This window comes from Myotis brandtii, unplaced genomic scaffold, assembly GCF_000412655.1.
Source record: "Myotis brandtii unplaced genomic scaffold, ASM41265v1 scaffold48, whole genome shotgun sequence".
Classification (NCBI taxonomy): domain Eukaryota; kingdom Metazoa; phylum Chordata; class Mammalia; order Chiroptera; family Vespertilionidae; genus Myotis; species Myotis brandtii.
In genome coordinates this window covers 5792244-5805399 of record NW_005368341.1, presented here as the reverse complement: position 1 = coordinate 5805399, position 13156 = coordinate 5792244, and the positions used below count along the sequence as shown (strand labels likewise).

At 38.5% G+C, this 13156-nt stretch overlaps 1 protein-coding gene across 2 annotated transcripts in view; it reads left to right on the top strand.

The window, feature by feature from the left end:
• Positions 1–3427, top strand: part of LOC102254808 (guanine nucleotide-binding protein G(I)/G(S)/G(O) subunit gamma-11) — a 3795-nt gene extending 368 nt beyond the window's left edge. The window contains exons 2-3 of one of the 2 annotated variants that reach the window (XM_005876079.2): positions 41–182; positions 2995–3427. In XM_005876079.2, coding sequence (XP_005876141.1) covers positions 87–182; positions 2995–3120 — 222 coding nt within the window. In that variant the 5' untranslated portion in view covers positions 41–86 and the 3' untranslated portion in view covers positions 3121–3427. The remainder of the gene's footprint in view (positions 1–40; positions 183–2994) is intronic. The other variant, XM_014547667.1, reaches the window with a different exon arrangement.
• The last annotated feature ends 9729 nt before the right edge of the window (positions 3428–13156 follow it).

Genomic DNA, 13156 nt, shown 5'->3' with positions numbered 1-13156 from the left:
CAGTTATTTTGGGACGCGCCCTGGTTTATCGCATTTCCAGCTGCTCCACTTCCAGAGCTGCCCCTGGGCCCAGCTCTGGGGCGAAGATGCCGGCCCTGCACATCGAAGATTTGCCAGAAAAGGAAAAGCTGAAGATGGAAGTGGAGCAACTTCGCAAAGAAGTGAAGTTGCAGAGACAACAGGTAAATGGGCTGCCCCAGATTTTTTCCTTCTCCGAGGGCCAGCTTTTCCTGGTTTGTTGCACTAAAACAAGTAGGTGGCGGCTGTCGAGTGTGTGTGTGTGTGTGTGTGGTTTTTGTTGTTGTTTTTGCAGCTGGAAGTAGGGCTTTAGTGGCGCCTGGGAACTGCCAGTTGATGTGGAAATCATAGGAGGTAAAGGAGAGAGCAGGGATCTGATGAGTAATTTAAAGCCAAATGTCAGAACATCTGAGACGCCTAGACTGGGGAAACGGGCAAGAAATTGTGCCTGCTGTTAGTCGGTTTTAAAACCCCAAGCTGTAGGAAGAAGACAGATGGCTGCTTACTTCCTTGATCTTTTTCGTCATGGGAAGGATGGTATCTGAAAGGCCTTTTAAAATCACAATTTAAAGTCCTGAATTACCTAGTTTTGAATTTCACAGGGCTCTTTCCAGAGGTGTTCAGTGAACGGCCCATTGGGGCTTGGAAGCAAAACATTGCAATCTCCATATTTATTTGTAACTCTCATCCCTTTGTAATGTCCGGTTTATAAGTAATGAACGAACACAGTAGTATCGGTTTATTGATAAATACTCACACATATACTGAGATGCTATAAAAATACTGCTGTGTTTAACGGGAAAAAAACAAAGTTACCTGACTCAATGAATAGGCTTGTTTCTTGGATATTTAGGGGACCCATTTGGTGGCTGGCAAAGCCCAGTGGTAGAGCATGTGTTGACCCCTTAGTTTTTTTCACACAATGAAACTTAGAGGTTACATATTAAACAGAGTTGCATATACTAAAGTAAAGCGTTGTTGAAAAGTTGGAACATCCTAATAGCTAGTACCCCTATGCAGAAGTTATAGGGGGAGAAGAAACAAATATCTTCCAGTTATTTAAAGCTTCAATTTAGAAGTTGGGCAGGGCCTCAGTGCAGCTGACTGTGGAAATATTCATTAGCAGGTCCTCCCTGCCAGTTCCCCATCATCCACGTCCAGGACACACCCTGCTAGTTCAGCTTTCCAACTTCAGAAACTCCAATTGTATGCCAGAGGGAGAGAGAATGTCAAGGATAGCCGTAGGGGATCGAGGGAGAGGCACTGAAATCCTAATAATAATATTCAAACATATTTCATTATGCACTTTGAATTATAGAATGTTAGTGCTAGACAAACACTGTGGCTCTTAGAGATCATTCAACCCTCTTTTAAGAATTTAAAAAAAAACAACACCCACAAACTTGAATCCCAATGGGGCCCCAGAGCTAATGATAGGACAGTTACTGGAACACCGTCTTGTGATGCCCGTTGGTTATTCTGTCAATCAGTTGTTCATGTCTGAGCTGTGGGCTCTGCTCAGGCCAAGGGCACGAAATTCACAGGCTGGACTCTGGCTCCAGCTGATTGTTGTTCAAACACATCCTCTTGATCGTGGAAAGAAACCCATCAGAGGAGTACTTTGGCAGTTACAGATCTCTTTGGAAACCTGATGAAGAAGCCTCCTTAAGAACGGATGCAATTTAGGGGAACTTGAATCTTATCCTTAAATTTATCTGGGACCACAGACCCCACGTCATGGATACTTGCATCTCACTTTTGAGAATTCAGTGTCAGCAAGGATGGAGAGCAGATGCGACCTGAGAGAATGGTACTTGAAAGGGTTTTATTTTGCCACATTTTAAGCCAGATAATTGAATCACCTACTTTTAAATTTTAGATCAGTGGCCTCCACACTGGTGTGCAAGGAGTCTTTGGGATATGGGAGTAAAATATTAAAATTTATATTTTTTATTAGTTTCTAATCTCTATTTTTAAATAATTTCCAGATTATGTTTTGTAATTATGAATGATGTATTGACACAATAGTATCTGCATTTATTTCTAAGTAAGTAATTATATACATTTTGGGATACACATGCAAACATGTTTTAGTGGTCACCACCAAAACAGTTTGAAGATTAGTAATTAAAAATTTAGTGGGAATATTTTTGTCTAGTCTTAGGTGGTCCCCTCTGGAATTTTGCTTGAGTTCTATAATTTTTTGCTTCTAATTTCTTACTAGTAATAGAGACCTTCATTAAGACACGAATCCTTTTCTTTTCCTTTCCTTTTAAGTACTTTTTTAAAACTCACTCTTGTAACCTGTCTCTTAAGGATAGACTTTTTAAGGGAACTATTTAATCCTTTCTCCATTTCAAATAAAGTTTTTAAATGATTACATACACACAAGAACCTCAGGTTAGCATAATAAGTCTCAGACAAGTCTTTTCTTATGGCCATGGCCCTCAAGCAACTAACAGGAAGGAATTCTGAGCAGAGACAGAATGGTGTGACGGGCAACTGCAGCCTTTTCCCGAGTCAGACTTTCCAGTGAAATTGCAGAACGTGGCACACTCCCATAATAAATGAGAATGTTGGCAGGTATACCCCAAAACTTTTGGGAGTTTACTACTACACCTGTTCATTAGCATGGAAAATTGAAAGCACAGTTTGGTTTAGTTCCTAAAATATTGTGGACACGTCACTAACTGCATTTTAGCAGAGGAAGGAAATCATGTGAGCCACAATGCATAGAAACTGCTGAGGATAATTTATTTAATACAGTGACTCTCTAACATTCTAACCCGTAGTTAGAAATATATTTTACATAGAGTGTATCATTTATTATATTATATATGCTTCATGCTATACTCTAATATTTTTGGTCTCACTGTAAATGTTGGTCATACCCAATTATATTAGTTTCACTAAAAGTTGGTGATACCGTTTGAACAATCCTGACCTAATTCATTCTTCCCCCTCCCCCACTTCAAGGTGTCTAAATGTTCTGAAGAAATAAAAAACTACATTGAAGAACATTCTGGAGAGGACCCTCTGGTGAAAGGCATTCCAGAAGACAAGAATCCCTTTAAAGAAAAAGGCAGCTGCATTATTTCATAAGTAACTCTGGGGAGAAACTGTATCCTCAGTGGCAGAACTAGCTTATTTTAGTTTTCCGAAATAAAACCGACATGCCTTTTAAAGAAGGAAAAACTAAATTAAAAGCGGACTTTCTCAAGCACTTACATAGATACGGTTTTGTATAAAAGCTATGTGCTTCTCATCTTTGCTCACTCCCCACCCTCTTGAAGAGGGCAGAGAGTATCAAATGTACAATTATGGAAATAAGGACATTACTTGCGCATGACTCACCTCTTTCAGTATATTGCTTGATGCCTCAAATAAAGTGTTATCGCTGGAAAATGAGTGTTGGCAATTTAAGAAGGCTTTTCTTTTTTGCATTCACTTTAATATTTCTCCCCACACAGTTTGGGTGTTTGGGACATGTATCCAAAGATGAGATGGCTTGATAGATCAGGTCTCCAATCCAGTTCTTTCTGCTTCAGACCTATCAAGAGCTTTACATTGCTGTGTTCGGACTAATGCAATTTTTTCCAACCTTCACTGTTTGGGAACTGGGGGAATAGAATCGCTAATGGTGACAGGAATCAGATTATCTGAGTCAGGAAGGAACCAGGCCAAACCACAACTACACTAGCACTTCCTCAGTTTATCATCACACAGATCTTGTTCAAAGTGTTGCTGTCCTGTGGCCTTGGGAAAGTGAGGGGGTTGGGGATCATGAGGGGCACCCTCAGCCAGCTCCCTATGTTCACCCTCAGGGCACTGCATCTCCCATGTGGTCTCCAGCTCTTGGGCAGAGCAACCCTCCAGCTATGTAGCATTGGCACAGACACGTGGCTCTGTACCCTGTCCTGCCAGCCTTTCCGGGCAGCCCTGAGTCAAGCACGCCTCCTTTCCTTCTCCTCCAAAGTCACCCATTCATCTTTTGCCCATTTCTAGCTTGCCTTTTCCCTCATCGACTTGTAGGAATTCCTCATCTAATGTTGATCAGTCATCCTTTGTCAATAACAGGTGTTGCAAATACCTTGTCCCAGTCTGTGGCTCAGCTGTTCACAGTGGATCACAGCTGCAGCGGTTTAGCCAGAGTATGTGGTCTGTTTGAATCCTTTATGAAGGCAACTGCAGGTTGGACCACAAAGAAAGGGACCTTTCCTCTTTTCTTTGAGCATTTTACGCGCCCCCCGCCCTTTTGTCTAATTTTTGGATGCAAACTGCTCCAGGTTTGAACCAGAAGACAGATGAGCAAAACCCTTGCAAGTTAGCTTCAGCTCAAATGGCCTTAGTTACTAACTCGCCCAGCAATTCTAAATGTGGAGCCAGAAGCCCAGGTTTCTCCTTGATGAGGCCTTTTCTCCTGCTTAGACGCATAGGTGTATCTTATCAAGCCAGAGAGGTTCATGTAAGCTCTAGCCCAGGGGTGGGCAAACTTTTTGACTCGAGGGCCACAATGGGTTCTTAAACTGGACCGGAGGGAGGGCCGGAACAAAAGCATGGATGGAGTGTTTGTGTGAACTAATATAAATTCAAAGTAAACATCATTACATAAAAGGGTACGGTCTTTTTTTTTTTTTAGTTTTATTCATTTCAAATGGGCCGGATCCGGCCCGCGGGCCATAGTTTGCCCATGGCTGCTAGCCGCTTCCTATAAAGCACATCAGCACCCTCACTCTGAGATTATTTCCTTTCCCTCGCTGCAAGAGAACAGGATACCCCTGCGGCATTTGAAAGACCAGGTTATAGCAAACAGAGAAGGGACTATTTCCGCCAGTTTCCTGCCTTTTTCCAAGTGCTGGCGTCAACTGGAATTACTAAGGGCCCCAGGATAATTTTAGCCCAAAGCATCATCTACTCCGAGGTGAGTTTAAGAATAGTAAACATAGGCATTTCTCCAACAGCCATAGAACAATTAGTATTTGGGATGTGTTTCTACTATTAGTCATTTAACATTTAAGTGGCAGGGGATTTCAGTATCTTGGTGCTTTTTGAGTTTTACTTGAATGAGCTGTTTCCTTTCAAGTCACAAGGTTTTCTTCGGTTGCATAAAAAAGCTGATGTCAATTCTGGTTGTTGGTAAAGCAGATTAAATCATGTGCTTCTCTCCTGGAGGGCCAAGTCAATACATTTATCTCCTAACTTTTTGAGAGTTGTGGATTACAAGGCAGTATCCTGGATTTCTGGTAGCCACATTCAACTATCCATTCATGTGCATCTCCAAATCCTAGTTTTTGTTTTTCATGTACTTTCAATCATTTGACAAATTAGCCCACTTCTGGTTTTTCCTTAAATAGCCATGTAGATGTTTATACTAAATCTAATTCTATTCTCTCTTTCTATTTCATCATAGTAACTCAGCAGACCTAGAGAAATGTAATATAATCATTTTGATTTTCCACTAAAAACTTACCGGCTTGCATTATGAAGAAAATGAAAAAATATGGTAACTATACATTTGGATATATTACAAAAGGAACCTTTAGTAAGTGGGAATTTAAGTGCAATTTAAATCATATGTTCAGTTTCTGCCTAATATACACATTAAGTTTGAAATCATTTGGTAACTGATAAAATAGTTACTATGCTTTGTGTATTGAGACTTAGATTCTATGAACTCAAATTAGCAAAATTGGCTTTTTTAAAAATATATTTTATTGATTTTTTTACAGAGAGGAAGGGAGAGGGATAGAGAGTTAGAAACATCGATGAGAGAGAAACATCAATCAGCTTCCTCCTGCACACTCCCCACTGGGGATTTGCCCCCAACCAAGGTACATGCCCTTGACCGGAATCGAACCTGGGACCCTTGAGTCCGCAGGCCGATGCTCTATCCACTGAGCCAAACCGGTTAGGGCCAAAATTGGCTTTTTCATTTCTAGGCATAATCTACAGTACCAGCTCACCCACACTTTGTATTTTAAGGACATTTATTTTATATGTTGCATGCAAACTGATATCTCATCATTGTCTAAATTTGTATTTTCTTGATTTCCTGTGATATTTACAGTCAGATTTTCTTGTACCTTTTGATCACATGCATACATTTCACCCACCCCCAACTTCCTGCCTATAGTAATCATCACTCTGTATCTACGAATTTGGTTTTCTTTCTTTTCTTTTTTTTTTTTTTTTTGGTAAGTGAAATACACAATATTTGTCTTTTTCTGTCTGACTTAATTGACTTAGTTTAGCATAATGTCCTCCAAGGTCCATTCATGTTGTTGCTATCAAGGTCAAGATTTCCTTCTTTTGTTATGGCTGAATAATATTCCATTGTGTATATATAAATATATTACATTGTCTTTATCCATTTATCCATCAAGGAACATTTAGTTTCCATATTTTGGCTATTGTAAATAATGCTGCAATGGGCATGGGGGTGCATATATCTTTTCAAGTTAATGCTTTTGTTTTTTTCTGATAAATTCTCAGAAATGAAATTGCTGGATCATCTGGTAGTTCTATTTTTAATTTTTGATTAAACTCTATGCTGTTTTCCATAGTAACAGCACCAACTTATGTTCCTACTAATAGTGCACAGCGATTCTCTTTTCTCCAAATCCTCACCAACAGTTGTTATTTCTTGTCTCTTTAATAATATCCATAACAGCCATAATTACATAATATAATAATGTAATAGCTATAGCAAGTGTGAGGTGATATCTCATTGTGGTTTTGATTTGCATTTCCCTGATGGTTAGTAATGTTCAGCACCTTTAATGTGCCTATTTTTGTCCGCTTTTATTTGTTTAAAGAAACATCAGAAGGTCATACAGGAAACTAATAAAAATTGCTACCTGTTAGGGCCAATTTTTGGTGTAACCAGGTGGGAAAGAATGAGATTGAGATTTCTCATGGTATATCTTTCTATAAAGTCTTCACTTTTGGAACCTGGCAATATATTATCTGGTTTTAAAAGTAAAATTAATTTCAAAATAAAAAATAGAAGCAAAATTTATAGTGCTATGTTTAGGCTTTGAAGAGTAAGTATATTTGGTATTAAACAATCAGAAATAAGTTTGTATAATCAACATGCTGTGACAAGTAGTACATTTTGGTCTGTTAAGCTTATCCTACCAAGTAAAACAAAGATATTGAGTTAGTAATAGTTATATTTCATCATTATCCCCTCTGAGTCTTAGAAGGATGATAATGAGAAGAAATAAACCCATATTTTGAATACCAGGCTAGAAGAATAGCGACTACTGAGAAGATATCTTTGGTTTAATAGAGAGAAGTGGGATGGTGACAGAAGAAAAGTGCTCTCTGGTTAGAATGAACTCTGGTACCCTATTCTGTGCATTGGGCCGTCCTAATGGGAAGAACATTCAACCACAAAAATATTTGGAGCTCTTTGTATGTACGAGGCACTCATTTAGTCTTAAAGGATACAGTGGGGGGTTAGACAAAGTCCTTAATATCATGGATTTTATAGAAATGATAATAAGTTAGATATCAGTGGAGATAGAGTATATTATGCTATATAAGTTAGGATAAGTAGAAAAGTGTTTTTTTTTGTATTTTTTGAGGATGATGATTATGGTGATGATGATAGCTTATAAAAATGAATTGTTTAATATTTGTCTGGTATTAAAGTAAGCCTTTTACAAAGATTATGTCTTTTAATTCTCACAAGTACCTTATGTATGGGGTAAATAATTTACACAAAGTCATATAACTAGTGTAACTGGCAAAACAGAGACTATGCCTTATACATTATGCAAAACTACCTCTCTTGTAGAAGCCAATGCATATGCAGAGTTAAAAGAACTATTAGCACAGCAATCTTCTAAAGTGGCTTTTGGCATAGATAGGTAAAATAAGTCAGCTGCTATAGCCTTAGAAAATTTTAGCCCTGGTGTATGACATAGAACTTTATAGTAGCTTATTTTAGTTGTTGGTTGGTTGATTTTCTTTCATCACAGCCTAATATAACAATTTTAACCTATAACAAGTAGATAAATTTTGCTTTCATAATAAAAATAATATCATGACTCAATTATTATAACAGTGATAAACTTTAATTATATATCAAATAGCTTTTGCTCATTTGCTGAATAATATACTCTCTCAGTTTAGTGCCAGAATTTTATCTGATAGAAGCTACATGAATGATGATAGAATGCCTAGAAGAAATAATTCACATGCTGTAAGGAGTTTCTCGGAAATATAGAAATGATTAAGTGACAGTCAGCCCTAGAGAAATGCCTAAAGTTACTAACCAATCTTTTCTAATAAGTGATCAAGCTTAATCTCTGTAAAAACCTATATGTTTTATCTAATAAGTGTAGCCATAGGCTTTAGCTGTGTCATCTCAGCCTTTTCTTATAGTCAACCTGAGGCATATGATGTTAATGACCTACACCACAGAGTTGGTTTGGGAATTAACGGGCCTGATTACTAAGGCTATGAGTAGAGCTCTTTAAATCCATAAAAAGTCCTTGTGTATTGGCATTGGTCAATATTCATCAATGAACACCTTCAAATCCCTTTTGGAAGTAATCAGATTAAATAGAAATACATGAAAAATATATCTATTCTATAGAAACAATATATTTAGTCAAATTTTCACAGTTCTCTTTGGTACTGTGTAGGGAAGTAAGGAAAGGGAGTTGGTCTTGTTTTACTGAGTGTTTTGAAATAGTATAAAATAGAATAAAAAGGTCTATGTATCTCAATCTAAGAGAAAAAGAAGGAAGAGGAGAGAAACGTTTAAACAAATTGAAAACGTAATCTAAAAACTCTAATACTGATGTAGTTCACTGATTGCTTAAAATATTCAAAGGTCATGGTTGCTAAATGTTTCCTCTTTATAACTAAAGTTAAGTGTTAAAGAGGAGCACTACAACATGGATGTGCATGCTCTTTAATTGCCAATATCCAGATTCCCCTTTTCTCTTTTTTAATTTTAATTAATCTTTGAAAGATTGTATGCATTTGGGCTTTCAGCTGATTCTTATTTACATATATTATCTTATACAATAAAAGCCTAATATGCAAATTGTCCCCTAGACTGGGAGTTTGACCAGGGAACAGAATTTTGTGCATTGGGCCTCTAGTTTTAATATAAAAGTAGATATAAGGTATAATGCATTAATATTTATTAACATTTGGGTTTTCAATTTGGAGCAGGGACTAATTTAGGCATTTAAAAACCATTTGTTTTAATTTGATTCAACAAATGGACTAGGAGTCTGTAAACATGACAGTCTATGGACAAGATCAGCCAATATTTTTCCTCATTCTAGGAACTGGCAGTTGAAACAAATAGTAGTGACATTAATCAAGTCCTATTAATTAAGCCGATTTTATGTACAAAGTATAAGTGGATTAAGTGTTTGAGAAAAGGAAGGGTAATAAGTGAACAAATAATGAAAGACTAGGACATTTCTACTTTTTTATGGGAACATTTCATGGTAGGAGACATAGTAGCTTAAGTGAAAGAAAATAATTTGTGCAATATTAAACGAAGAGGGAGAAATTTCACTTGCTGAGAGTAGCTTGGCAAAACAAAAAAGCACTTACCAAGTTTATGTAACAAGAGCAGAGGAAACCTATAGATAATGGGGTCTACTGCCTTTGGTAAAAAGTCTTTGAAATGCTTTTTCAGCTGTTGTGGGTAACAGATTACCCAAAATTCAATGACTTAGAACAATGCATTTGTTATTGCTTATGAGTCGGCCAGTCATTTTATCTGGGATTGGCTCTGTTGATCTTGGCTGGTTTCACAATTCATCTGCAGTCCCCTGATGGATCAGCCGGAGGCTGACTTGTTAGCTGGGTATTGGCTCAAAGTTAACTGGGGCAAAGTTGGTGACTGGGTTCTTTCATCTTTTAACAGTCTTGTCTGGACTTGTTTTCATAGTGTGGCAGGGGTTCTAAGAAGAGAGTGGAAGCATAAATGGTATCGTAAGGCCTAGAGAAATAACCAGGACACCATCCCTTCCACTGCATTCATTTGTAGAAAGCAAGACACAGGCCAACCCAGATTCAAAGGGAGGGAAACTATATGTCCCCTCTTGAGTGAGGGAACTGCCAAGTCACATGGCAACAGGCATAGATACAAAGAAGGGTGGAAAGGTGGGGACATTTTACAATCTATCCACACCATTGGATGAGGATTGTGGTTTCAACCTTAGGCAGTGGAAGCCAATAGGAATAAGCTAGGGATATGTGAGAAAAGAGGCTTCATTAGGATGAAGCAGAAGACTCTGATGCTACCGACAAACTATGGGGATGGTCAGGACACATACTCACATAATGCACAAAGGTGGGAGGGGGTATTAGAATCTGTTGTGAGAAGAAAAGCATCGCGATGAATGTGAGAGTTCCATAACTTGAAAACCCCTCACAATTTGTATGGCAGAGCTGAACTGCCCCTAAGAGAGAAGGAGCAGCCTCTTGAAATTAACTTGACTAACCCAGTTTATTGGCACCTCAAGTTCTGGGAAGCAGAAGACCGCAGGCTCTGATTACATCCTTTTCACATGTTGTAGAATAGAACCGATTCCTGCAGCTGGATCACCTCCTCTTCATGTAGAGCTCATTTTCAAAAGATCCAGGCTCTGTGAAGTCACAAGCTTTTATTTCTGTCCCCAACACTGATCAGCCAGTCTGGTGAGGGTAAAAGCTATAATAAGCCAATCCTGCCAATATTTCAGAAACTGATAATAGTGTACCACTCTTAGCTCACTCCCTAGGGCAGCCTGCATTTTTTTTTTCTAGTCCTTTTCTAGCATTTTACCTTAGATGGCTGAGATGAGGGAGATGTCCAGAGAATTGGGATTTGCTATTTAATTTATTCCTCACCTCCCAAATTTGCTTGTGTTTGAATTGCTTTGAACATTCTGTCTGAACTTGGTCTTTAGAGGAACTCCTGTTGATATTTCTTTGGGTATGTCTGTGTTGGAACTTCTATTTTTGGTACAGTACATTTCTCTTTGAGAGTAATCCTAACCAGTATTTCTCGGGTTCCTGATTTCTCTTACAATGCCAAAAGTTTCTCACATAATTCCTCATACTTTGCTATAGCTGAAGGAGTGTAGGTTATCTGGAAAGGAAGGAGTTAGTGAATACTTTTTGATTAATGAGTAACACAATCCCAAATCTGAGGGCACGCATAGCATGAGCTTAAAGTATGACACAGCCTCAGTGCATCCATTGACTCGGTAGCTGACCCTGGAAATATATGATTCTTTTATCCATTTTAGAAGGACATTTCCCAAATCATTAACATGCATTTGTATAAACTGAAAAAAAAGATGGGTGTAAGGTTATGCATTTGTCATAAATTGGAAGGAATATAGGCAATTTTATAAATGTATTTTCCTTGGGGTCATAAATCACAATGATACACTAGATCAGGGGTTGTCAAACTTTTTCTGTAAAGAACCAAATAGTAAATATTTTAGCCTCTGCAGGCTGTGCTATCTTTGTAGCAACTACTCCAATATGAAAGCAGCCACAGACTATAAAATACATAAATGGCCAAAACCGGTTTGGCTCAGTGGATAGAGCGTCAGCCTGCAGACTGAAAGGTCCCAGGTTCGATTCCGGTCAAGGGCATGTACCTTGGTTGCGGGCACATCCCCAGTAGGAGGTGTGCAGGAGGCGGCTGATCGATGTTTCTCTTTCTCATCGATGTTTCTAACTCTCTATCTCTCTCCCTTCCTCTCTGTAAAAAATCAATAAAATATATTAAAAAAATACATAAATGAACAGCTGTAGTTGTGTTCCAGTAAAACCATTTTTAAATATGAAAGCAGCCACAGACTATAAAATACATAAATGAACGGCTGTAGTTGTGTTCCAGTAAAACCATTTTTTAAAAAAACAAGCAGCTGGATTTGGCTCACAGGGTCCTGCTCTACATCAATGCTTTCAAACTGTGTATTAATACCCATTAAAGGTCAATTTAGTGGAATGTTACCAATATTTTAATAAAATACCAGCATATATTCCATATAGTAAAGGGTATTTATCTTATAAATATATGTGTTCAAGTCAACATGTAAAATTAATTTTTTGTTGGTTGCAGTCAGTAAAAGCTGATTTAGAGTGTTAGAGCTGGAAGGTCAACATTTGATAGTATAGAGTGAAGACATTAACCTTGTCCAAAGAGAAGTCTGGTCTTTCCCTGCCTCCTCTGGAAGGTTCTCTCTAAGCCCTTTGAATGTCCTGTTTGACAAGAGTGTCTTTTTGCCTGAGGACTTGGGCCGGGATCGAAAGTAGTACATTGTGACGTATGGTGAGTCTTTGAGCCATGCGGTTATCAGCTTGACCTGTGCGGAAGCTGGAGACTGAAGCCAGCCACCATGGAGACCCAGTAAAGAGTTGGGACACCAAGGCTTCAGTGAATTTCCCTGTTTGGCAATACTCCCTGTATATTGTAACACATTGTTTCCGAGAGAGTGGTGTTGTCCATGACACCACAGGGAGAGGGCAATGGATAACTCTGTCCTTGGAACTTTCCTGGACTCTGCCCTGTGCATCACTTCCCGCGGCAGATTTTAATGTCTCTGAGCTGTAATGCACTGTCATGGCAATCAAAGCGACTTTCAGTGAGCCCTGTGAATCATCCTAGCCAATTCGTGACTAAGGGTGGTCTCGAGGACCCCTGGCCTTGTCATTGGTAGCAGAAGTGAAGGGGATTTGGGGAACTGTGTCCTTCTAACTCCTACAATGAGGAAACCATGGGCCTGTGGCATTTATGAAGGTTGTGCTGCAAATTAGTGGCAAAGCCACAAGGAGAGAAGCAGGTGTGCCGTCTCCTTATTTAGAAGCTTCTTCCTACTCCTGTACCTATTCCTGCTTCTTGCTAACATTTGTTGAGTTTATCTGACTTTGTGCTATGGGCTTTGTACATGTTAATTCTTTGATTTTCACAAGGACCCTATAAAATTTAGACGAGGATTATCACCATTTTACTGCGACAAAACAGATTCGGATACTTAGGTACATTTCCCAGGTTCATACTGGCTTTAAATGATAAAAACCAGGATTTGAAGCCAGAGAGTCTGATTCCACTTGAATCTCATTTTCTCTTTGCTTAATATTGTTTTCTTGGATGTTATACATT